Raw genomic sequence first — 26,394 nt, 5'->3', positions numbered from 1 at the left:
CACATACTCATACTCAGTGGTCCCATTTCCCAAAATGCATGAAACCACATGTTTGCACGTAAATGCACCAACTCCACCTCATCCTCACTGTGCACCTCCAAAGCAGGCAAAAGGGATAGAGGTCAATTTATTTTCCTTAGACTTCCTTCAGATTCTCTTATCCTGGGTCTACCTCAACCCCTCACCCACTCTGCATTCCTCACTTGGCCCTTGGCCTATCTCCCCAGGCCAGCGCCAGGGCTCAGGAGAGAGCAGGGCAGAAGTTAATTGCCCCAGCAGTCAAGTGCCTCTAGGTAAGTGGAGTCAGGCTTTGCCCTTATTTTGAAGCACATCATAAACCATTCTAGAAAAAAATTCTAACCAACCAATTTGAGTCCTCATGTCTCCTGGTAGTTTATCAGATCTTTCATAGCAGAAGAGAGATAGCCAAAAGGACTAATAGTCCCACTTGCACTCCAGTAAATATGTAAATATAATGTAAAAAATATGTAAGCATTCACAGAGAAGGGAACTGTGAATCCACACCTTTTGTGAAGGAAAAGGAATTGAGCTGGCGGGCTGCCTTCATAAGCTAGCATTAAATCACCAGTGAGCAGAAGGCTTTGAGGGCTCCTTCTCCAGGCATATCTTAACAAGCACTTTGCCCAGAAGGCAGAGGCGCAGATGCTTTCTGTCACCTTGGGACAGCACACTTGCCTGTCACCTCATCCCAGCAACACCAGCAGAGGTTCTGGGTGAGTCAGGAACTCCTTGACACTCAAGGAAGCTAACAGCTCCACGTGGTCTGCAGGGGAGTTTGAGGAAACAGGTTTCTTTTCAGGATCAGGCCCCATTCAATGATATTTAGATGGTAACACAAACTGTTAACAAAGTTCATGGCCTACAATTTTTCAAGATGCTACCCCTTTGGGTTGTAGACCAGCTAAGAGAGGCTATGACAAGTGAAGTCACCATGGTATCACCCTGGAGGGGGTGCCTCTGCCTGTTCTGCTGCCCAGGAGCAGCCCTTGTCCTGGCCACAATTTCAGCCCACAAAAACTGACCGCCAACACTGTGGAGAAATCCTGAAGGTCATCTTTGACCTTTGCTATCTAGAGAGAAAATGCCTCAAGTCAGAAAGCGTTTATCATACTAATGCTAAAACGCTTCCATCAAAATGACAAGCACGATGTTTCATAAAAATTCTTATGGGACTTGTATCTGCTGTAGCTCTCCTTCAGATGGAAGTTGGATGTAAAACAAGCATATGTTTCTTGTTACCGTGCTGAAAAAAATCCATTGTTTTGGGGTTGACCAATTCAAAATTGAAAGAAATCAGACTGACATAGCAAACATGATCTTCAGCAATCAAAATGTATTCTTATATTTCATTATGTATTTAATAAAGAGAACTTCAAGTGAAGCACATGTTTCCTCAAAATGATGAATAATATAAGCCAAAGCCATCATCAAACTGCAGGACTAGCAATGTCAGCTCAGACTATTAATTTTACCACATATAATTCAGATGTAGTGAACTAAAAACTACAAAAACACCTCAGTAATTTATGGAATCCCTATAAAATTTATATCCAAAAATCTACATTAACCAAGATGAAGGTTTCAAAATCAGGAATAAGGAGATGCAAGATTCGCTGTTGCATTGTACATGATGGTATGACCTTAAATTGAGGTTCACATTTTACCCAGTAGGCAACACTTCTCATTCAGAAGTTCTTTTCAATCCTCTTCAGTGCAAAACTCATCCTTTCTGAAAGTACCATGTACAGGACACAAATATATCATCTTCTATATAAGTATTTTTGCATTTACCACCAGAGGAATATGAATTGTGAGAATCCCTGTGAAATTTGCTCCTGCTACCACCACCTGTAGTAAGCATTGTGTGTACGGATAAATACCAATACTTGCACCTAATATTTTCAGAACCGATAAACTGAACCTAGACTTAAATGTGATTACTCTGCACTTCTGCAGATGTAGCTCCAAGCAAGGGGATATTAAGCACTTAGCAAAATTCTTATGGAGCTTCTGTGAACCAAGTGTCTTGCTTAGTATTACAGAAGAACCTTGTGACAGTAGAAGAAAGCCCAGTTCTCCAAGGTGAATGCTCTTTCCTTCCTCACCAGACTTTTATTTTCACCTCTAACCATTTGATCCCCTTTACTGTTTAAGCTTTTCCTTAAAATGAAGCAAATTTGCAGGTAGCAAACTAAAGGCTACATAGGCCAGGATGATTCAGAAGGCAGGATCCCACAGAGAGACAGGTGAGATGGAATCATGACAGTGAAATTACAGGTCTGAAACACCATTTTTGCAACTGCATTCCTTCCATCCCAGATATTTTTAAGCGTAACTGCAACCATTCAAAATTGGGAATCATGCTGACCCTCCAACTTGTCACCAGCAGGATTCAAAACTTACATACAAGACAACTCCCACGTCTCCTGGCGAAGATTAATGCTCGTCAACTCAGTGTGCACGGAGGGGAACACCAGAGGGTGAAATATGAAGCATCTCCCAAGCTACTCACTTCACTAGCCAGCAGCAGAAGCATACAAATCTCACATCACATATCCTAAAGAAGAATTTGGTCTCTAACACAAAGCTGCTATAGCTCCTGGTTCCCAGGCAACACATGCCAGTCTTACACCACCCTCCTTCCTCCCTATTCCTCCCTATTTTTACATACACTTCCATCTCTGCCAAAAAATGGCAAATAATACTTTCCTTACTAATAGCCTTCCAAGATACAACTAGACAATAGTAAATATTTCAAAATACTTCAAAAGACTGCACATTATGGAAACTTAAAGATTATCAATCCAAGTCAGAAGCATCTGAAAACTCATTTAAATGAAGCTTCAGCAAACAGGCAAGCCCTTAACATGGTTTCCTTTTTCCTCTCTCCCTTGAGCTGCCCAAAAGATCACTTGGGAAGACTCTTTTACTAACTTCTACTACTCACCTATGACTCTAAGATGTTATATTTGAGAGTAAAGGGGTCAGTGATTTCAGATGCTTTAGGCCAACTGGGGCATGGCTGCTTTGCACTTCACTCAAAGATCAGCCTATTTTTAAGCGCCTTATGCCAACAAAACTCTTTTGTCCAAACCAAGTAATTTTCGAGTGACTTTTTTCTTGATCCAAACTTGTGGTCAAATAAGCAGACAGTCTGTCCACAGAATTCTAGCTTTTGTAGAAATGTGACCAGCTATGCTTTTAAAGTACTACTTTCACTATGCAATTAGGTCTTCTAATATAATTCTGAGAGATATTGAAATAGTTCTAATTTCATTTGAAAACTATAAACTAATAATTCTATAAAGAGAAGCATGAAACTTCATGCCTTATTTGTCTCTTGGAAGAAAATCATAAAGTTCCCAAAAATACATCAAATTATGTATTCAAATTATTGAATCTAATGATTCAATCATTAGATTTTGCTATAGGAGAAAAATGAAACCTCAAATTTTTAATATAATCTCCACAAAGACTTTAGAGGAATATTGGCAATGCAGATATTTTTGCAGAATTTTGTTTTGCAACATCAGGCCGTCAAGTTTTGAGGGATCACTGTATCCATCCTACAGATGCAAGGGACTTAAGCAAGCAGGTGAAGGTTAGTAACAGAGTGATGAGCAAAGCTAAAAGCTTCTAATCCAGTATTTTATTTATTTGGTGGTACCTATTCAAAACTGCAGATGTGGTTTGCTCCTTTTTCTTTTGGTAAAGCCAATGTTGCAGTTGGCAGACAAGCATGCACAACAGAAGGGAAAAAAGTAAACCTTGAGGCCAGCATGCAAGATTCTGTACTTCAGCCAGGTTATACAACAGGCTCTGAACTTCATGCTTTATACCAGTATGTGTCTCAAATTCACACTAACCATTAAACTATAGAAGACTAAACTCCAGATCTTCAGCCAGTAAGGGCCAGTATTTTCTGGATAGCAACAACTAAAAACTAGAGCATGCTTTAGGTGATGAAAAAAACACAAGTTAACTATGTTAAGTGCTGTGTTCTTTAAAGCACATCAGAATACCACTTTTACTCTTTGAAAGAATAAAAAGTCTTAAAAATATGGAGACAGTCATTATGGTTTACATGAAAATAGTTTTTAAGGCTTAACAATGTATATGGTATAAAGTTAGTGAAACATTTCATATTTTATGATTAAGGAATCATCTGTATTTTCTATTTTTAAAGTATGTATCTGCTTGGGTACACAGAACATGACATTCTGCTATCTCACAATACCACTGTAACATCAAACACTGGTTCAGTATCGTTGTCTACAGTGACAAGTGATGAATAAATACCAAACTGTTTTCAACTTAGAGAGCAACTAGCACCAAAAGCCTTGAACACTTCTTACCTAATTCTACTACTGCAGAAAACAGCTGTATGATGAAAAGAGTAAGAATCAAAAGCTGGAATGAAGACTGCATACCACTAAGCTAATGTGTAATATATATGCTCACAGGAAAGATCTGAACATTAGCTTTAGATTTAACATTTAGAAAGAACTCTTCCAAGATTTTTATAGTTTGACATGTTTATTTTAGTTGGATGATCAGACTCAATGAACAAGCTGAAACAGTACTCCTCAGCCTCACAATTGCCTCCCTGTGGACTTCTATAACCAAATGTTTAAAAATATCAGAAATATCTGGGTATTTGCATGAAGTAGCTCAATAGTTACTTCTTGTTCCATGCTTCCCTTTCGTGTCTTTCACGGATTACTTCTTTTAGGTATGGTTCAAGATAAGGGTGATCCTGAAAGAGAAGAGAATATATTCAAATTTACAGCAATTCCTACAAACTATTTGTTTCTCATTCCTCCTCAGGTCTGACTAAACACCAACCTATAAAGAAAAAAACAAAAACCAAAAAAATCCAGCCTTACTTACCCTGAAAAGGTAAACTTTTGACAGGTCTGCAATGACAAGTTCTCTCCTGAAGCAACCACTAATTCCTAGTGCCTCACCCTAATGCCTAATGCCTCATCAGGCAAAATGATGCTTCCAGCTATGCCTTTAGAAAGAGTGGGGTTTTTGGCAGATACCCAAATGTACAAGATCCACTTTAATTAGTTTGAAGTCCAACAATAATACTCCAGAAAAATCTCTTTTTGAGCTTAACTTCTAACCAGCACAGTAAACTTGTATTTGATAGAACACCCTGACCACATTTAACACTTACAAACCAAACTGCTGCTTGAGGAAATAAGTGACCATGCATTATTCAATGTAGCAGTTACCTAAGTATGACCTATGAGACCACAAGAAACAGCCTCTGTTTACTCAGAGATGCATTAATACCTGCATACTCTCCTATGGTCAAAAGTTTAACAATAAAATCCCTCTCTGTTGGGTAATCTGGAGAAAGCTGTGGTGGACAGCAATGCAAAGTCTGTGAATCAATTCACTACCAAAAAATAAAATTTATTTACATCTTATAAGGAAAGTGCAGTTTGTTTTTTAAATTACAAGATGACACTTATTTTAATGCATGATTTCCCTTCAAATTATTCTTTCTTGGCACCTTCATCAATAAAAGCTTTGGCTCAAGATTTTCTGCAAGATTAAGAAATTAATCAGAAAAGCAGGAGACCTTCTTTAAGAATTCTAAAGCTATTTACACAGTGTCTCTGTCTGTCAGCTTATTAGAAGAAATATTCTGTCTAAACACAAACAGTGTGTTGTGATTCTTAGCTGCAGCTTAAGCTTCTGTCATTTTGAGAAAAATTTAGTAATTTGTACTGAAAAACATTTTAAAACTGCAATCAAAAGTGTTTTCCAGAGGTATTCCATGAGATACCGGCTCATTTACTCACTGTAAAGAACACGTAAACATGTGTCCCCTCAGAAAATGAAACTCCCAACCAGCAGCCCTAGCAGTGCCATTTAACACGTGCACCTTGGAAACACTCCATGCACGTACCTCTTCATACTTCACCCACTGGTCTTTTGGAAGGATCTGATGTTTCAAGCTTAAGTCCAGTGCTCGCTTTATGCGAAATACTCTTTCATTGTACAGATGTTCTGGAAGTCTCTTTAATGCTTCTTTTACATCATCATCTTCATGCAATGTATCATCTCGCAATAGCCCTGTACCAAGAAGAATTTACAGTGTCACTGAATAAATGTTCTTCAGTAAGATTTAGGATTGGCTCATGTACCATGGGCAAAACACTTCCAATACAAAATTATGAAGAAAAACCAAACCAATCCAGGAGAGACACTAATTGCTCACAGACAATATGCAATCCTAAACATTGACTTTCAAAGACTCTATTTACTTTTTCTACTCCTTTTCTTAAAGGGGAATAAGGAAAATAGGTATTTAGCTCAATGTGTTTCATGAGAATATACATATACAGAACAAAAACGTCTCTGGATCTAAGGGGTGAACTTATGTGCATCTAATTTTATATCTCTGTTTAAGATGATTGTCCAGGCAAAGGATTTTTGAGAGCTTAGAATCAGCCACAGATGATTCTAAGTACTGAAGACTTTTTCTCTAAACTGCCATGACCAGATCTCTGCTGACTACATGAAGCTACAGAAACCTGCAGCTCTATGTTGGTGCATGAGTTCCAAATTACAAGTTAAATCAGGGAGAAACACCCAGTCTTCTCAAAACTAAAAACATTCCAACAACTTCTGTGACACAAAGGATTCTTGAAACTCAACCAACCCTTCTGTAAGATTCAGTGTTAATGAAATATTACTTCTGTAGCATTCAAAGATGAAATCTTATCATGAAAGGTGATTACTACAACATACCTACTGACTTGTGGTTAAAGGTTTTAATCTCATGTGACTGACTTGGCAATTGTGTCTCAATAAAACAAAAATTTCTTTTGAAATAAAATACAAAACTGAAAGACTCAAAGTCACAGGGAGCACTGCTGCTAGTTTAATCACTATATTAAGTTTGGTGCTTCTCTAATTTTTTACTTGCATTTCCAGAGAAGCAGCAGAAGTAAGAATTTCAGCAGACAGGCGTTATCAAAGAGGAATTAAGTACTGCATCTTTGGAGGAAGGCTTGTTTACAGGTGTTTTTGTAATTTTTTTCTAACTTTTCCTGGGCAGGTATGTTAACTTCCTTTAAGAGATTTGCTTGTATTGCGGTGAGCAATAAATTGCACCTAAATATTGACATTCTTGTCATCCAAGAGCCGTTCTGCCATCTAAATGTTTGAAAGAAATTTGGTACCAACTCTGAATAAACTGAAGACAATACCATTAAGGGACCCTCTTCTCCCTAAGGAAGCCCTGTTTTGACACCTATTCCACCACTGTGCAGGCCAGAGTGATGCCAGCTGAAGTTATGCTGACACAAAGGGCAGAATAACTATAACCTTTTTTGCACTTTGGATACTTTGCGTAAGTACTGCAGATAGGCTGACTACTATCAGTGGGAACTTCTCCAGCTTCAAGGGCAGTCTCTGGGTTAGAAGACACTGGCAAATGAAAGTGACTTGGTGGGGAAATATAAATAAATGAGTTTGCAGGACTGCTTTGTCAAAGTGTTTTCAACTACCCCAGACTGGCCTTAGCTGTTATAAGTTAATTTACTGGAACATGAGCAAACACAAAAATAACAGAAATAGTTGAAGCTGTTACTGACTTTTCTCACCACAGAAGTAGTAGCTAATTTTGATCAAAAAGACTTATGCCAACATGCATGTCCATATACCATCTATGAACCATAACTAGTTTGAGAACTGTTACATTTGCAGTTTTTAAAACTCAATGAAACACTTACCAAGTTTGTTGAACCCAGCTGCATTGTAATACCACTTGCGAATCTTGTCTAACAGGCGACCACCTCCTGCAACTGAATTTGACCATCATCAGTTGCACAGCAAGGTAAAATCCAACATTTAAACATTACTGTGACAGTACACAAATGTTTGCTGGCCTCCAACACATGCAGTAATGTAACATTTCATCAAGTTTGAATTTGACCATGTGTGACTTGGCTTCTACGTCTCAGTATCCTGTAACTGACACTGAACAGATAGAAAGACTGCTCATTACATACAAGAGTTCAAACTGTTTCACTAAATTTGAATATTGGGCTGCTTTAAGACTTGGAAAAATTCTACCAATTCCTCATCAAAGACAGCAACAAAACTCTTAAGACTCTAACACACACATGAACCAAAACCCATAAAGTCTACACACAGCAAAACCACCAGGCTTTTCCAACAATTCATCTAAGTTCCTTGTCTTTTGCTATGTGACTTCAAGCCCAACATATTATTATACTATAATATATACATATTATACACATTATATACGTATTATATAATATATTATATTATATATATATAGATATAATATACATATTATACTTCTAGTCTCCTCTCCAGATACTTGACTGCTATTCCTTTTTCAAAGAGCTGCCAAAGACAACCACGAAATCCATACTAAAACTTCAAAAATACCAACCAAGCAAAAAAATCAGTAAGACAAAAAAATAAACCTCCACACCACATATAGCATGTTCACCTTCCTTCAAATGTGGTTTGGGACGGCAAAGGTGCCTTTACACATAATCACGTATCTCAACAAGGGATCTAGAAGGCCACGAACGGCACAACACGGGCAATGCAGTGCGGGCGAGCTGTTTTATGTGACTTTTAAGACACCTGTGTTACCACGTGTCCCCCCAAACATTAGCGGTCATTAGAGCACAACCTCAGCAGGTTACTTAGTTACTCCTTCGTCCTTTAAGGCCGGACAAGGAATAACCTTAGACCAACTGTGCGTCGAGTCGGTATCGGCGCAGGACAGCAATCCCCGAGGCCCCTCATAAGCAGCCCAAGGCTTCCTCTAGTGCTCCCGAGTACTCTCTACGCCCAGAAAGCTCAGGCATGACAGCCAGGCTCCCTGCGCTGCCACGGGAGGGCTGCCGAGGAGATTCGCCCGGCACTGTGAACCGGCACTCGCTGTCCCCGTCAAGGGCACACGGTGCACAGCGGCTCCCCGGCTCTCCCTCTCCCCGCCAGGGCCCGCCTCGCTGCCCAGCACGGGCTGGGGTGAGCCCAGCGCCGCGGGCGGGTGGGGGACAGGGACGGTCCCGGCCCCGCCGCCCCCCCAGGGCCCCCACCGCCTCACCAGACGCCTTCGCCGCCATCTTGACCTCGGAGCGGCGCGCGGCCTCCTGGGTGACGCGCGGGGCGAGGCGGGCCCGGCAGTGCCGCCCGGCGCATGCGCCCCGGCGGGAGGGCGGGCATAGGTGAGGGCTGAAAATTATAAAAACAAAAATGAGCTTCGTAAAGCAGGATAAACAAAGCACCGATCGGTCACGCCAAGAAGCAGAAACCTCTCTCTGCTCAGGTAGCGCCAGGTGAGCGGCTCTGCGTTCTGAGGCACAGATCGCTGCATCTGTCCAGGCATTCCCTCAGGAAGGGACCACAGCGTCCAAGAGAAACAAAGTGCGGAGGTATGGGAAACTCAAATACTTCAGTCAGAAGTTTGCTGTGTGTTTTTTAATCATAAAGCCACAACGTTCTTGTCATGATCCTCAAAAAGGTCTTCGAGCCTCTCTCCCCTTCCATTTTAGGACTCCCATTAAATGTTTTGCTTCCATTCTTCATCGTAGTTTGGGGAAGCTATTTCGGCAGAAGCTTGTGTATTTAACATTTCAAAGAAACTGGTTTAGCTCTGGCAGCAATCATTTCGACATTTAAAAATACTAAGGGAATTTAAAGCTCAAAGTTTGAGACATTCAAAATATACACGCTGTATAATATGACTTCTGTTACAATGTAAGACATAGTAATAAGGCTAGTGCAGCAAATCTGCAAAAGTTAACTCAAACATTATGAACCCACAAACTTTCTATTAACATTTTTACAAGACTGAAGATTACAGTTTGTTATTAGCATTTAATAAAGTCAAAAATCCAAGTAAGCATATTGGACTTGAATACTTTTATTTAAAAGGAGGAAATGGGGTGAAGTGCTTATTCATCACATTTCAGTCACCATGAAATTTGTTATGCATCTCCACCAAGAACAATCTATTTAATAGAGTATTTCAAACAATCATTCCAGGCCAATGGAACAGGAATCATGAGAAAAAGGACAAAAGAGATCATCTCAGCTATATCGCAGACAATGACTGGGGTTTTTCAATGTGTTTCAAAGAAATTCTTTTTCAAATTCTTAACTTGGATAAATAAGAATTTGTCCGAAGTCATAACCCCGAGATCACTACTATTCTCATTCTTTAAATCTCTTCAACCTTACTTTATTTCCCACCTATTATAAGAATTTAACCTTTTGAATTTTATTCTGCTGTGTTCATAAAAATTGCTATTTTTAGCTTCAACAATGATGTTTTAAAACACTGGGGCTTTTTCAATAAATAAGCTTAAATCCAAATTAAAACATCGTGATTTCAGATTTCCTGAACTGTTTTTAATGATTGAATGGAAACTTCTAAACAATATTAGGCAGTTTGCGTGTGGATTTAGGCAGCTTTTTCATTTTTCCCAAATACACTGTGAAGCATTTGATAATTCCATATTAATGTGCTTTGTTTAACGATAAGATTAAGTATTTCCAATACTCCCATGATGCACAATGTCAGCATTTACTTCAGCTTTTACAACTGACTAATTCTATCACCATAATATATACTATAGCCTCTTTTAATATAGTTACTTCTATAATAAAACCACACAAATCTCATTGGTATGGGGGGGTGGAACTGAACAAGGGGAAGAGAAAAGTAACTAAAAATCCTTTTAGATTTCAGGGACAAAAACAGCTTTATTTTCTTTTTATAATTTGCCTAAATTAAGTTTGCTGTTTTTTTGGGGTTTTTTGACATTTATAACCAGCTTTTAGGATACTAATTTCAGCAGCCCACTTCACTAGGAAACACCTTTGTAACATATTGAAAAAATGTCTTTCTGTATGAGGAGCTTCACACATTAATGGTGTGATTCTTTCTACCTTACCAGGAAAATAATAACATTATTACTTCAAGCAGGTAAACACAACACTACTTCATTACCACATTATCTTGCTATTCTAGCTTTTGGAGAAGAGGGTGAAAGGAGAAGACAACAGAGGGCGAGACAGGGAATAAGTCACTAGCCAGTTTTTCCATCTCCCAAAATTCTGCCATTATCAAAAGAAAAAAGAAGAATTTGAATTTACCTTTCTGTTAATGTGCTGCATCATCCACTCTGAATTAATTGCAAGGCTTGCATTAGTAGCAATCAACACATTGGCTCAATCCCTCTGAAATACATTTTTAAATTACTATTACTGTGAGCCTTTAAATTCTACACGCTTTGCACAGTGACTTTTTAACCAGTAATTAAAAAGTTAAGACACCTTAAAGGGAAGTAGTTTTATAAAGTATGTTTATTTTGTAACTTAATTCTATAAATTTTTTCATGTGTTACTAATTAAAGTGTTTTTAAGAAATTTTCAAAGTCCTGCATGGACGTTTTGGCAATCTCTGTACAAAACACCTCATCGGGCAAGGAAACCAGCTGATCCAGAGAGATGTAGCTGGGTTGTGCTGGGTCATACTGGGCTCTTCCCAAGAACGCAAGAAACATATGCCTTTCTCTGATTCGTAATAGTTTTGAGTTGAAAACCTAAAAGAAAAAAGGGAAGATTTTTTTAGGTTCCCTAAATTTCAGACCCTGAGGCATTGAAAATAAGAGCCTTTTTTAGACAAACTGAAGATCTAGGAAGCAAACAAATAATACACTTATTTTCCTTTAATTTATGTCAAACACCAGGTAGGTTACATTTATATATAAATTATCTAAAATTTAATAAATACTTCAATATAATATGCTGAGAGACACACAACAGAAAACAGGGAAACAAAAAACCTAATGTGCTTGGGAGTTGTTTCTATATAACAACTATATTATTTTTGTGTAATCACAGCCAAGAGAGTGGAGATACTCAGTAGCAAGGAGCACTTTCCCTGTAGTTTCCCTGTCATTTGGATCAGACAGATCCAAATGACCACTGTTACAAGGAAGAAATGAAGAGGTGATCACATGGCATAATTCAAACAACAAACTGGCACAGTGGCAAGGGCAAAGGTGAGTGGATGTAACTCCTGCCATCATAATATGGCCAAAAGGCACCGTGTGGTGATTTAAAACAACCATCTGTCTTCTGCTGCACAGCAGTGCCTACTTTGAAGATACCTGATGAAAAAAAAAAACCAAACTTAGTCAAAGATGAGAACAGTGGTAGGGGAAACACAAAAGAAATCAGCAGGGCATTTAAAAAGAGAGGGAAGTGGGGAAGATGAGATGCACAGTGAAGTCATAAAAGCAAAGCTCTAAGTTCATTCCTGATCAGTACCACTGAACAGACAGAGATGCTATGGAGGAGACAATAATGAAAATGTGAATGCTACAGGAAGCAGAGATTTTACTAAAAAAGAGGTAAGAGACTACTACATTGATGGAAGAAGAATTCCATGAGGATGCAAACTAATTTGAACAAGGAGGGAAAACCAAAATGACTGCTCCTCCTCTGCCTTCCTTGAATTTTAAGAGGGAGTCAGAATACAGGATTAAAAAAACAAAACACTTAACTACTATTTATGGAGATAGCTGACAGAAAGAATGGCTACAAGAGGAGCTGTAACATCAGAGAGAATTTGACCCCTAAAAAAATCCTGTATACTTCCTATTTTCAACATTACTGTCACTCAGGATAGAAGTGAGTACAGATGGAGATAAATACACATTTGTGAATACACAAGTTAAAGGCCCAACCATATGAAGATTGATGTGCACTACCTGTATCCCAGAACTCAAGAGTTTTGAAGGGTGAAAGGGAAGAACAGGAAAGAGAAGGAGAGTCTGGGCCAAGAACAAGAAACAGAGGAAACTCCCCACTTACCCTTCCAAACAAAAAGAAGAAAATGATGAGGTGAACCACCAGAAAGCCAACAATAAGACAACTGAGAAGTAAGCAAAACCTGTGGTCGCTTACTGATCAAGGAGGACAAAGTGACACAGATGAGCATTAGAGCAAGCATCCTTGTTAAGTAAAGATACATTAAATAGCAAGATAATCAAAACCCTGGGAAGCAGTTTTATTCCCTCATATAATTTTAGCTTTCTAGCCACTTAGATTCTCTACTAGACTTGCTTTAGGAAGAAAATGACTGCCATTCAAAGCTGTAACTTGTGTTTTCATTTTCACGTTGTAAGAAGATAGTGCAACTGCATGTCAGCATTGAATGAAGTGACTAACACTTTCAGCTTTTAATTTGTGAGGAAATAGTAATGAGAAGGTAGAAGAAACCCCCAAAATAGTAATCAGGAAGCTAATCTATTTTTAATCTCATGTTATTTTAGCAATTGCTGCAGGAATAAGACCAATGAGAATCTGATTGCCTAATGGGCAGAGCTTATCTTACACCTTGACACTATTTTCAGATCCTAAATTTTCTAAAGCTTATTTTTTAAGCAAACAAACCTGAAAGGAATGTTTATATAATACCTGTACATATATATAATGTATCTGTATATATATATATATCTGTGTGTGTATATATATACATATAGTGTTATCTAATGAACAGATCTTCTGCATAATCTGTCTTCTCTTGTGTGTCTTAGGCAAGATTTCAGGACAAGCAAATCCCTAAGCAGGCACTAATCTCACTTGCATGAATACAGAAGAGATGAGCATGACTACCTCTGTAGAAAATTCTCAAGAGTGTGGGTAGTGATGTCACACATGCTAAGGGGAAAAAAAGCAGCAGTTCCACACTAAAATCCTCAATGGTTTCTGGATTGCTAATAAAAGTTATCCCAATTAGAGTGACAGCCACAGGCTAGCTGAAGAATTCACTTATGTTCTGCATAGAGCAAGGCTCCACCTTCAGCACATTAGTGAAGTGCCTGTGACAAAAGCACCTACAATTTATTCCCAGATTAACAACTCACCTGAGGAAAGCGAGTAAGCATGTGGTGGGGAATGCCCATTATGTTGTGTAAGTAGTCAAATGTCTGTTTGAGTCTCTTTTTACTTGCAGTTAAAATCTTGGGAGTTTTATACACTATCTGTTGAATTTCATTACGTTGGAAACCAAGTTCAATTTGACAAACCTGAAAAAGAGCATAATTTTATCTTCACAAATCAGCTACAGCAAACTTAGCTTATTTTAATGTGCCACTAAAATAAACTTATGCAAAATTCTTTTATCCTTTATACAGCAACAAGCATGCAAACCACAAAAATATCTGCCACTTCAGTTCTTCTCAAGTCAGATGATGCAAATTTTTTATTGTTCTGGATTAAAGTGTAGTTTGTTTATAGAATATCCCCAAAATAAAGATGACTTTATTTATTATAATGAATGTTATTTATTTTTCAGCTTGTCTGAGATATGAACAAAAACCCCATGTCTCCATATGTATGGTAGTTACAAGCATAAAAATTCTCCCCTAAGAGTCCTTTATCATTTTCAACACCAAGCTGTCAAGAGACTTTCTTCTCATGGAGCTGATGAGCTCCGTAAAACACAGCACTCAAATAGCTAGCACCTACTTTTGCTAATGTCTTACCTCTCATGTATCCAAGTTATATTTTTATAATAGGGAGTATAATTTCTATAGTCTTCAACTTCAGATTGTTAAATCTAAAAGAGATGTGTGGAATATGCCGTCTATTTAATTTATTCTACAGTTCAATAATGTCTAAAGTAAGACATCTTTTTCAGAGACTGCCTTGACTTCAATTATGATTTCCCCAAAGGAAAACAAAACACATTTTTTCAATAAAATCATGAGCACTCCTCCCAAAGTGCAGAATGGCAACCAATTAATTGAGTTGTTGAGAAAGAATTCAGCATACAAGAGTGTCTGTTAACTCAGTAATTTCTTCTATCTCCAGTGACACTTAGAAGCAGCTTGTTTTCAGTTGTGAAGTAGGTGTGCTTGCCAGTTAATATAACCAGACTTTCATATCAAACTAAGGTACTTCAGTTGGCAAGAAGGTGGTGTTTTTGTTTGCTTAGTTTGATGTACCAAGACTACAGCTCTTTTCCAGAACTTCTTGTCAAATGAAGGGAAGGGCTTAGGATCTGGGTTTTGAATTTACCTTAGGACTTCCAAATCCTTACAGGGAACTGTTTCTAGAGGCAACTATAATCAGGTCTTTCAAATCCTCATTTTAACTTCCTGCTTTATAAGTATTTGTGCACCACACAAAATACCAATCAACTAAGACAGCATTCAAGTATGAAAATAAGTGTTTGTACATGAGTGGTATCCTCCATGGACCTGAGCTGACAGGAGTAACTTCCTGCATCAAGATGCACAACCAGAGTTAAGACACTGTGTTAAATCTGCAGATATAAAGCTAGGCCCACTGTAGAGGTAATTGTGGCAAGAATCTTGAGCTCTTCTACTGTGGAACAGCTCCCTCGACATGATCTGTGAGCTCAAGTGTAAGTTGCTTTGACTGCACTCAATCTGACAGTAAACATATTTAATATTCAATAACTCTCTAGGCCACACATGCTAATATCCTTATTAGGATAAGCCTCAGCAATACTCAACTAAGTATGTATTTTTCCCACAATATGCAGTAGTAATGCAAGCTTTCAGGTTTTACAATCCCTAATTGTGCTTGATGAAACCCTCAGAGGATGGACTAAGCCATCCTTCAGCACATTTAGTCCATGACTGGTATCTTATGACAACCAATTATCAGCTACTGTACTTGTTTCTAAATAACAGTCCATTCAGAATGAGGGATACAGCCTGATCACTTCTGAACCGTTGGTACATGATTTCACTTTCCAAGTACTGTCCTCCCACCACCACTTTAGGACATACAGATCTGAACACAGATTCTGAATCCAACCTCCTGAAAAGCTTGAGCTTCTAAGAATTAGTAGATTCCAGCAACAAGGACCTAAAAATCCTTCCTTTCTTTCCCTCTCTCACACATTTTAAAAATAGAGGTGCTAGGCTGTATTTCTTGGTAGATAAACAAGATAGTCACATGGAACTGAAGAACTTAGAAACACATTCATTATAATAATGGCTCCCTAGCCTGTGGAAACAATGTGTGTTAAAAAGAAAGCACTATTAATTAGAACAGTCTGCTACTTTCCAGTCTCCTCCCTTACCACACACACATTTCAGATTGCAAGATTTCTAGTCTTTAATAGTTTCAGAGCAGTAAGTCTATCTGAAAATGATACATTTTGATTCACAGTTATTTGTTATAGGATAATGGAATTTCACAAATTGTTACACTACATCATGCTGTTTGGCCTCGATGGCTTTATGGCACAGTAATTAAACCAATACATAGTTACATTTTCAAAAGGGAAAGGAATCCCTGTGGGTTTGAAGTTATTTACCCAACAGTTGTTAATAACGACCATCTGCTATCAGACAATAGGTGTCAAATGCACATTTTGGCAGGATAGTTACCTGCCAGGAGAAAAATAATCAGCTGCACATTTCTTGCTCCTAAATACTTACGGACAATCTGAGTTAGCAAAAAAACATAATTAAGGGGGGGGAGGGGGAAAAAGACTGAGTATTTTTTCTACTCATTAAAAACTATTTTAACCATTTATGTCATCACATAGCAACTTTTGGCAGGAAGGCACTACATCAGAGTAGAAGGCAGATTAATGTAACACTATGTATTGGGTAAGCTTGCACGCTGTAGAGTTATTTTAGATCATCACTAAAATTATTTCACTGAATTATTTCTGTACACAATCCCCTACAGGAATTTTATCTTCTGATAACTCTTAAACTATATGGATATACAATATACTCTTAATATCTATTCATAAGCTCACCTGAAGATTTTCTTTTACAGGCTCTAATTTGCCAGTCAGTAGCCTTGGAAGACGAATTACCAGATCCTTTGTCTACAATCAGGAAAAACACATAAAGAGTTTTACTGAAGGCTTCTTGGTAAATTTAACTGTGAAAGAAAGATCCTATATATACTTTTTTTTGTATTTAATTTTGTAGTTCATTTTCTCTCTACACCAAAGATGAATTTGCAAGAAGCAGCAGTATATTAAGATGCAAAACATTACTCAAATAAGTTCTTTTGGAAAACAAAAAAAATAATACAATTGTAAAGCAGACAGGTAGAGGGTAAAAGCATGCATCAAAAGGAGAAAGTATGCTCAAGTGCCCAATTTCTCTCAGCCCTCCAGTTGTTTTTTCCCATCTTTTTAAAAAAAATAACACACTACCCAATGGAGGCTATAAAAGGATTTTTCAGCAGCAGTGGTGCTAACTTCAGAGTCTGGTTAGTCCAGTGTAACAGCACTACAAGAAATTACTCCACGTTCCCTAAGGTTTCTGATTATTTGTAATCCACCCCTGAGTACAAGGTAGTGACTAAACCCTTTTCCAAAGAGATCTCTCACCTCAAACATGAAAAGGCCAGCAACAGGGCACTGCAGCAGCTATGACTGTTCACGTAATAGAAGAATCCTAGATTCTACTTGGAGTTTGGCATTCATTGCAATCCTCACCTACTGCAGGACACAACTAACTTATTCCAGGCAAGTCCAGCTACTACCTGCCCTGAAGATCCCTGAAGCACAGGGCTGAATACCTGCTAAGCAGGTAATGTGGTATGCACGCATGAGCAAACCCAGAGGTCACTCTTGGTGACCTGAACATATGATTTGGCATTTATCTTGATATGATACTCACAGATTAGATTACTTTTTAAAATGATGACTTAATTATGTTACAGTATCTTAAAAGAGATGAAGAGCAACAAATAATTTTGCAGAAGTTAAAAGAGCTGCTTGCTGTTTCAGTAATTAATTCAGTACTCTGACCCACCTCAAATAATAAAACTGGACATACACATGATTATTTGATAATAACATGTAGCAGGTCATCTTCAGAACCTGTACTTCATGTCCTCTGAATGTTAGGTATCACTTCCACAGACAGTTAAAACCGTGTTACCCTCCTGTAACCCTCTAGTGACATGACTGATGATAACACGTTTGTTGATAACCTCCAAACACTCGGGAGTATTCATATTGCAAGACCTTACAACTGTCACTAACAAAATACCTGAAGACTTCAGTCTTTACCTTTTTTACACTGAGACCAAGTTCATTTTTGAAGAAACCCAGTCTGTTATCCAGTCTTTCCACTGAAAACAACAGCAAATATGGAGCTCTTGAGACCATCTGAGCAATTTCTGACTTACCAAATTTTTTTGATTTTAGGTAAGCCACTCTAGAAAGAGAACAAAAACAAAATAAAATCCAGTGATGAAAATTTTACTGCCTCCATTTATTCAGTGATCACTTAAATTCCTCAGTGATATCTTATAAATGGACAGATGTTCTAGCATTAACATGCAACCCTGCCAAAAATAATTAGGGTGAAATCTGCAGTTATTGTAAAAGCAAAATATCCTCCCTTCCAATTAATTAGAAGTAAAATAAACTTCAGAGCAGAATGTCAATACTGAAGACAGATTTTAATTCCTTCCAGCTGTACTTAAGCAGATAACTATGTTAACCTACATTTAACTACCAGCATGTCTCCTAGATTGCAAACACAGTAATAGATCATCATAGGGTATGGACAAGACATATACAGCCTTATGCTATTTTAATGAATTCCATTTCTACTGCTGAAAGAGCAGAGTACTATACCTCATACATTCCTGCTTTGCCGATAGCATTGGAGTAGGAATATCATACAATGATGCTGCGTGTAGAGATAGTGTTGAAAAAGACATTTCTACATCAGCTGAAGTTACATTGCCACAAAGAAGTCCCTACTTTCAGTCACTAACAAGTGGTCTAACAAGTGAATAACAAACATCTGGTCCTCAGAAAGCAAGAGGAGTTGACTAAAGTTTTGATATTTAACAGAGCTGGCTTGCTTTCTTTCCAAGTCAAAACTTTTTCCAAACTTTGTTGATTTCATTGAAAGTGAAATCTTATTTTGAGTACCACTTGCAGTAGACGATTACCATAGCTCACAGAAAAAAAGGCGTAAGAGGGGAAATACAGCACACAAAGTAAAGAGACAATCCACGTACTACCGTGTACTAAAAAACAATTTGGAGAGGTTTCCTCTGGTTATAATGAGAGCAATTGCAATATGAGAAGTATTTGCAGTCAGATCAACTTAGAGCATACAAGAATTGGTTTATCTGGTAGTAATTAAGATACTACTAAATGAGTTGCAGAATATTCTTCAGAAGCATATATTCAGCAAAAAATGGGCTCTGTTAAACCATATCTTGTGTAGAGAAAAAAAATAAAATTGCCTTCTAGTCACTACAACTTCCCTCTTTCCAAAATCCTCAGAAATTAAGTTATCACAAGCCAAAAACTTCCAGATGGAAGATATAAGAACGAGCTCTAGAGGACCAATTCCTAACTGAGCAGGCACCCCAACACAGAAGGTAGCACCCTAGGCTCTAGACAATGACAATGGAACTGGCACACCTTCCAAGCATCCCAGAAACAGCTAAATGAGCAGATGTCCTGGTTTAGGGCAAAGCCACCCCAGGACAGCAGATGAAAAATCTTTTGGCTGTCCTGACTCCACTTGTTTTCTGTCAACAAGTCATTAAGATTCACACCTGAAACATTTCTTCCTGGAAAGGCAAGAGATTTAAAAGAGGGATGGCAAGATTGTAGTAACCTGACTCTAGAAACTAGTATATCAAAGGAATACAGCTATCCAACCTTGCCAAAGTTTGAGATACATCTGTGAGTGCTGGCACCAAGGTTAGCCCTCGTTCTGCTACAGGGCTCAGCAGTTCTATGTAGCATGTTAACAGTTTTAAGTCATCATTAACACCAGCATAAAACAAAGCATCTGGTGCAGCTGCAGTACAGACACTGATTTGCAACTGTCAAAATCGTTAGGAATTATGGAATGTTTTGACTTTTACAGTGTTTATCTGAAGTCAAATGCCAAACCTATTGAAATTTGTGTTTTGTTTCCTGGCAACATGGAATCCATAGCAATAAAACATTCCAGAGTGATGTAACCAATACCACGTCCATCTGCACCGAACTGTTTATGCAAAGGTGATACTCAGCTTTCAAAAGACAGCTATTTGAGACACACTCACTTCACAGCCTTTACAGCACACTTACTTACTTTAAAGCCTGCAAGAAATCATTCACAAGTGTTAAACTTACGGAAGAATCACACTGGAGAAAATTAAGAAGAAATTGGATTGCTCTGTTTAGCCCCTACTTCACTAAGCAGCCAGTGCCACAAAAGTGTCACTAAAAATAAAATCTGACTTCCTGGAAGAGTTAGGATATTTATCACAAATAAAACATCAAACCTCTCTTCAGAAGAGCTTAAGCAATATGTTCTGATATCTAGACTCAAAACTAGTGCTGGAAAATGACACAGGGTATTTTTTTGTTTTTTTCAGAAACAATATCCATTTTTTTGGATATTGTTTCTGAAAGGCCCCTTATTGAATACAAGATTAGAAAAACAGAGAGGAAAGAAGTTAGGTCTATGTTATACAATAATCTACTCATGCACCTGTTTCTAAATATCTGTATTTTCATATGTGTGTTTCAGAGAGAAATGCTACTACATGCAAGAGCCAGGACAACAGACTTTCTTCTCTGGAGTACTGGGAAGTTTTGAGTTCATTAAACATGCACATACATATACATGAGTTGTTCTGAAAAAAAACCTATTCAATTAGGAATAATATTATACATAAAATTAATTTTAAGGACTAAAGAACAGTTTAGGGCCATACAAGTGTGAACAAAGACACACATTAGCACATTGTAGTGTTGTGTCGAGTTTCAGCTGGACAACAGGAAAAAAATGTCACCAAAATCTTCTGCTGGTATTAGATGTCAACACAGAAGAGATCAGGTCTGCTTCTTTGATTGCAGAATTCATGAGGTTTCAAATTGTGCCTGAAGAGTTTAATATAGTCTTACAAAGTTATGTAAAGCCTCAGGGATGTCATTTTGGAAAGAAAGCTGACATGAGTAAAGCAAGTGGCCTAGGAAGGCAAGCTGCTTCCTCTGTGGCAGAGAGACAGGAATGGGCAGTAAAATTTGTTAACAGTTTTAATATGGATGAAGGTGTTGACTTATGATACCATCACAGGTTAGTGTCAACAGATGGGGAGGCACAAGAACATGGAGCCAGGGCAAGAAAGAAGGCAGCACAGGTTCCTTCAGACAAGATTAAACCAACTGGAAAACCAAAAGCCAGGGGCTTACCACCCTGCTACTGCTTGAAAGGCTTACCTGGTTTCTAAAGCTTCCAGATCTTCACCAAGGATGTATGGATTTTTGGTCAGGAATGGTCCCAGTTGATTGTCTTCTACACCCACATCCTTAAGAAATAGAAGTATTTTTTTTACATCTTTTTCAAAGTCCAAGGTCAGTAAGAGCTGACCTGCCTTTTGACGTTTCTCCACTTGGGATAAGTCAACTCCTACAACAAACAAAATTAGAAATTGTTTTAATTAAACACAGACCCTGCTTTCTGTAAATGTTTCACAAAGGCATGTTGGAATTTATAGGACTACTCAATTTTTTGCACTGATTTTGCATACTTTAATTATTCAACACAGCAAGGCTGCAACACCTTGTATATTGTGGAAAGAATCCAGATAAAATAAGCAGTCATTTTAGAAGCTTTTGCTGAGTTTATTTTTTGATGGAAGACATTTGCAGTGAATCCTGCATGTGCCACATTTAGAGACCTGCTCTTGATGCACAATGGTACACGTGTGTGGAATTTCCAAATCTGTTATAAAAGGGAAGAGGACAATTTTGCAGTGAAGTGACTTTGTATACCGACTTACACATGGCAATTTCTTACTACATAGGGACAGATTCCCCCTCTCAAATATTCATTTCTCCAACCTCTTTCTAATCTTCCTTGCACATTTGGGCAACAAGATGGTCAGGAAGTTTGAACTCGGGTATCTCTGTAGCCCAAGTGTTTTTTGATGAGAAGGAAGATTCTCATCAATCCCTTCCCTCTTGCCTCTCCAGTGTGCTGTGCCTCACTCCTAAGATTATGCATAGGAACCATTCTTTTTCCCTCCTTCCAAGGATGGAAAGCTACAAAGTATTTTGCCGCAAATGAAAGTATCCTTAACCAGCGCAAAAGAAGAAAGACCACTTAAGTAACACAGCGATTCCCCACCTCCTGAAGCTGTGGGAAATGCCTCCTTCTAACACCCACAGCACTAAGGTACTAACACCAGCCAGTTTTGTTCCCCAGTAGTATGGCATTGCTAGTGACACAGTCCCCTCTTCTTGTCCATTTACCCTGGATAACATTCTGCAGCTTTTTACCATTGGTCACTGTTCCCATTTTCAAGTTTACAAGGTAACCAGTAAGAGCAAAAAACAAATTACAGGATCTTCAAAGCTCCTGCCATAGGCAGACCACACAAACAAAATCACACATACCTAGGTGGACAAGTTTTGCAAGGGTTTCTGAGTGATCAACGTAATCTCGGAGTGTGGAAGACTGAATGGGGAGAAGAGGTTCTGCAATGATCTGTACAGCTTCTTCCTCAGAAATCACTTGCAAAGCAGATGAAGGTGGGATGTCATCCCAGTCTAAGAAACAAATATAGAAGACCCAAATACATTTTGTGAAAGACAAAGCTGCTCTCACCAAATGTTATACAGAGCTCTTAAAATCCTTTTCAAAATGCAGGAACACTGTGCCATGTCGTAAACAGCCAACCTATTATTTGAAAACATAAAAACATAGACTTTGCTTTCAGTTTTTGCCTCTGTTCCATCTCCTGGTCACTGCCCATCAACTTTTACTCATATGGCCAAATATGAGAGTAGTACCCAGCAAGTCTGCCCTCAGTCTGCTGCCTAGACCACTGCAGACAACAGATCCCATCACCCTCTCGAAAAGGATCGTTTTTCATGTCTTCACAAGTGCATTCTTGCCTGATCACAGCCAGATAAAAGACTACTGCAAAAATTATTTTTCATAACCTGACAAGCCCACTACTTTGTGGCTCTCCTGAATGTGATGCCTGAAATGCAGTTGTTTTAACTTTTAACGTATTTCACAGCCAGCTCCAGACAAGCTATTATGTCTTATCCATTACAGAAAGGCAGCTGACTGCCACTATCTCTAAGAGCAAAAGGAATAATTTCCTACTAAGGTTTCAATGGAACATCATTATACTCATTTTCCTTTAAGTGTTCCAAGTCACAGAATTCAGTGCCTTTTAAAAAAAAAAATAAATCTCTTAACAGATCTATTTTTCCATTGACAGGAGCTCACAGCAGCAAGATTAAGATTACTGTTTGCAGGCTAGCTGCTAGCATCCACATCAATCATCAGTTTGATTACTGATCAGATGCCCCAATTATAAACTCTGCAGGAAGGGGACTTTCTGTGCCCTATACCTTTGTATAATCGCTTCCTAGAGACCATGACCAGACTCTTCCATGTCAAGATACAAAGGCACACCAGAACTCTACTAGGACAGATTGCAAAGTAATTAGGATGTGCCTAATGTTCCAGGAAGAGTTGCACAGACTAGCTTGATAGCTGTTGAAGGTCTTGTCTTTTTCTCACAGACTCAGAAACAAAAGCACAGTAAAATGTTTTCAGCAACATTTACACACTGAACAGGAACTCTCTAGGAATCTATAAGAATATCAAGTGGTTTTTTTCAACTTGTTGAGGACCAAACCAATATACAATAAAATCCATTCCAGATGCATGCATGTCTTGTATTGCCACTTTAAGGTCTTTATACTTCCTATTTGGTATCATACTTCAAGTTACCAAAACCCCCCCAAAATTATCAATTATGTTTATATTCCATTTATAGACTGTCAGCTGGGAAAAATGCTACACACACACACAGTCTCCACTCAGTCTACTGGCAGATAAAAATCTGGCATGTGGATAAACTGCATCACAGGTGCAGCCACATGCCAGCTGGCTGACCCATCATTTTGGTGCAGCAACCAGCTGCAGAACCAACTACACACACAGATCTCTGTTGTGGCTCTGAGATACAACAATCCAAATAATCCAAAACCCCAAATAATAAACTCTGTACAATCCAGGCTGACTGGGCTCAAAGAAATATCTGAACATACAAGGCTATTTAGTAATTCAGAGTTAAGTTTCCACAGCATACCCTAAGTAATTTGAAAGGATGGAAATGCTATAATCCTCGTTTGGATATAAAAGTATGGGGGACAAAAGTGAGTAAATTTCCTCAGGGCAACAATACTAAGGCACAGTTGTCTTTCTCTCATCTCTTTTCCTCAGAAGACAGTCGGGAGAGCATTTCTCATCAGGGCAGTGCTTAAGGAGGCTTCACACTAGTGCCTCCTCTTGGTCATCCTTGATCCCTCAAACGGCTGTGCACTGTGAGCTGCTTCACGCGTGGAATCTCCTAGCCTCGCTCAAAATTAAAAAAATAAAAAACAAACACCAATAACCCCCCCCAACCAACCAACAACAACAACAAAAAACCAACCAACCAAAAAAAACCCAAAACCAACAGACAACCAAAAAAACACACACAAAAACCAAAACAAAACCACCAAAACCAAACACCCAAAAAACCACCAAACCAATACCCTTTCATTTGTGAGGGGAAAGCAAATGCTCAGCAGACGCAGGTAGGGTTATGAAAACTCCTTCACACAGCAGCTCCAGACCTACATTTCTACCCAAAACATTATACCTTTATCTCACTTTAAAGGTATTCTTTGCATTCTACATTGACCATAAATATTGGAATTAACTACAGAGCTAATCAGAAGTGAAAGTCAGAAACTCCAGATACATATTTTAGGCAAACAGGACAAAAAAAGGAGAACTCAGCTGGGGTTAAATCGCAGCGTACTGAAAACATAATTTGAAGATTTGGGAGAAATGGTGTCCCTTAAAGGCTCTTACCTTCGTCCAGTATTTTTGCATTCAGATCAGGTAATGTTTCTGGTTTTGCTTGTTCCTGTTGTACTGAAGGCAAGTTACTTTCGGGAGAAGAGCAGGATACATCCTTGGCGCTGTCGGGCGGGGAACAGCTTCCTACAGACACCTGCCTGTACGCCTGCAGTCTGCACGGAACAAGCTCCCTTCCAGCAGGCAGCACAGCCACAGGGGCAAACTCACGGCAGCCACGACTCCTCAGCCTCCCGGGAAACTCAACAGCACGGGCCGTGCTCAGCAGGCAACACCAGCGGGAGACGTGCCGAGCCCACACAGCCATCATCCACCTCAGCACAGCATCCTAGAGAAATACGGTGCGGAGTGACACAGGCGCTGCCTGCCTCGCTGTAGAGTCGGGAGCGTGAATCCCCCAGGTGTTACAGCGATCCCTCACTACGAAGCACCACGTAGCTACCCTAAGGCTTTAAACGCGCAACAAACGGGGGAGCCGGGTCTGAAGGCCTCCGCCCGCAGCCCTGTATGACAGCCGTTCCCTTGGGAGCACGGGGGAAGCCCAGCCAGGACCTAAGCCCTCTCAGGGGGACGGGGGCCTCCGCGTATAGCCACCACCACACACCGGCCACAGGGCGGTGAGGCTGGGTTGGGCCGCGCTCGCCGCCCTCCCCTCACAGGGCTCCCTTCCCACGCCGGCAGCCGCTGCGTGCGGCCTGCGGGAGAAGAGGCAGGGCAGGACCGCCCGGCCCCGGACCAGCACCCACCAGCCCCTCACCTGCTCCGCGCCGCACGGCCCGGCCCACGTGTGCGCCCCGCTCCCCGGCCCTCCCCGGGCGAGACCACCCGGGAGGAAACAGAGGGGGGAAGCAGGCAGCAGCACTCTTCTCTCCGGTGCTCTAAAGGGGCGATGTGGCCCCGCCTCCCCCCCTTCCCTCGCTCCGTTGCTCCCTCCCTCGCCTCGTGGGCGCGGCAGGGCGAGCTCCGCCCCTCGGCGCGGCGGGCGCGGCGCTGCCCCGCTCGGCCCGCTCGGCTGCGCTCGGCGGGCGGGCGGCCGGGCTGGTTCGGGCCGCGCCGCTTCGGGCCGCGCCGCCCCCCGTAACCACAGCTGTCCTGCGACGAGAGGAGAGAAAGGGCGAGATGGTGTCGTGCGTGGGGAGCCGGACCCTGAGCAAGGACGACGTAAACTACCGCTTGCACTTCCGCATGATCAACGAGCAGCAGGTGGAGGACATCACGCTGGAGTTCTTCTACCGGCCGCACACCATCACCCTCCTCAGCTTCACCATCCTCAGCCTCATGGCCTTCGCCTTCACCAGGTGCGCGGCCGCCGCGGGGAGCCGCAGCCCCGCCCCTGGGTGCCGGCAACCCCCCGGGCGCAGGGGCTTCCCGGGCAGGGAATGGGGAGGGTCGGTGCCCGGCCCCGGGACGGGCAGGGGCAGCGCGGCTC

The 26,394-nt window shown here is 40.0% G+C and overlaps 3 protein-coding genes across 6 annotated transcripts in view; 1 reads left to right on the top strand and 2 right to left on the bottom strand.

The window, feature by feature from the left end:
• Positions 1 to 4,538: 4,538 nt before the first annotated feature.
• On the bottom strand, positions 4,539 to 9,261 carry UQCRB (ubiquinol-cytochrome c reductase binding protein). The gene is made up of 4 exons (XM_005517009.3): positions 9,134 to 9,261; positions 7,776 to 7,847; positions 5,945 to 6,111; positions 4,539 to 4,777 (listed from the first exon to the last, which is right to left on the bottom strand). The coding sequence occupies exons 1-4, from the start codon at positions 9,150 to 9,152 to the stop codon at positions 4,700 to 4,702; spliced, it is 336 nt and encodes a 111-aa protein (XP_005517066.1). The 5' UTR covers positions 9,153 to 9,261; the 3' UTR covers positions 4,539 to 4,699.
• Positions 9,262 to 11,379: 2,118 nt separating this feature from the next.
• On the bottom strand, positions 11,380 to 25,851 carry MTERF3 (mitochondrial transcription termination factor 3). Of its 3 annotated transcripts, none has more exons than XM_005517008.3 (8): positions 25,723 to 25,851; positions 24,960 to 25,293; positions 22,475 to 22,627; positions 21,296 to 21,485; positions 18,122 to 18,269; positions 16,850 to 16,921; positions 13,968 to 14,129; positions 11,380 to 11,636 (listed from the first exon to the last, which is right to left on the bottom strand). In XM_005517008.3, exons 2-8 carry the CDS (start codon positions 25,273 to 25,275, stop codon positions 11,442 to 11,444), a joined length of 1,236 nt encoding a protein of 411 aa, XP_005517065.1. In that variant the 5' UTR covers positions 25,276 to 25,293; positions 25,723 to 25,851; the 3' UTR covers positions 11,380 to 11,441. The 3 variants fall into 3 exon arrangements, with proteins under 3 accessions (XP_005517065.1, XP_087911957.1, XP_087911962.1); XM_088055831.1 differs by lacking the exon at positions 25,723 to 25,851 and adding an exon at positions 25,570 to 25,708; XM_088055836.1 differs by lacking the exon at positions 22,475 to 22,627.
• Positions 25,852 to 25,966: 115 nt separating this feature from the next.
• The window catches only part of PTDSS1 (phosphatidylserine synthase 1), a 28,510-nt gene continuing 28,082 nt past the window's right edge, over positions 25,967 to 26,394 (top strand). For both annotated transcript variants that reach the window (XM_005517007.3, XM_005517006.3), the window contains exon 1: positions 25,967 to 26,263. In XM_005517007.3, the coding sequence (XP_005517064.1) occupies positions 26,085 to 26,263 (179 nt within the window). In that variant the 5' untranslated portion in view covers positions 25,967 to 26,084. The remainder of the gene's footprint in view (positions 26,264 to 26,394) is intronic.

This window comes from Pseudopodoces humilis, chromosome 1 (assembly GCF_049639895.1).
Source record: "Pseudopodoces humilis isolate 2021_Gansu_Grassland_sample_001 chromosome 1, ASM4963989v1, whole genome shotgun sequence".
Lineage (NCBI taxonomy): Eukaryota > Metazoa > Chordata > Aves > Passeriformes > Paridae > Pseudopodoces > Pseudopodoces humilis.
The sequence above is the reverse complement of the archived record's forward strand: the minus strand, read 5'-3'. Positions and strand labels throughout refer to the sequence as shown.

Excerpts from the sequence above, each read along its gene's own strand:
- UQCRB (XM_005517009.3), bottom strand. Across the intron at positions 6,112-7,775 it reads AGCTGGGTTCAACAAACTTG|GGCTATTGCGAGATGATACA; the intron begins GTAAGTGTTTCA and ends TTCTTGGTACAG. Across the intron at positions 4,778-5,944 it reads AGTGGGTGAAGTATGAAGAG|GATCACCCTTATCTTGAACC; the intron begins GTACGTGCATGG and ends CTTCTCTTTCAG.
- MTERF3 (XM_005517008.3), bottom strand. The coding sequence starts at position 25,275 with ATGATGGCTGTGTGGGCTCGGCACGTCTCCCGCTGGTGTTGCCTGCTG. Across the intron at positions 21,486-22,474 it reads TGCAAAACTTGTCCACCTAG|GAGTTGACTTATCCCAAGTG; the intron begins GTATGTGTGATT and ends TGTTTGTTGTAG. Across the intron at positions 16,922-18,121 it reads TTGGTCTCAGTGTAAAAAAG|ACAAAGGATCTGGTAATTCG; the intron begins GTAAAGACTGAA and ends TCCTGATTGTAG.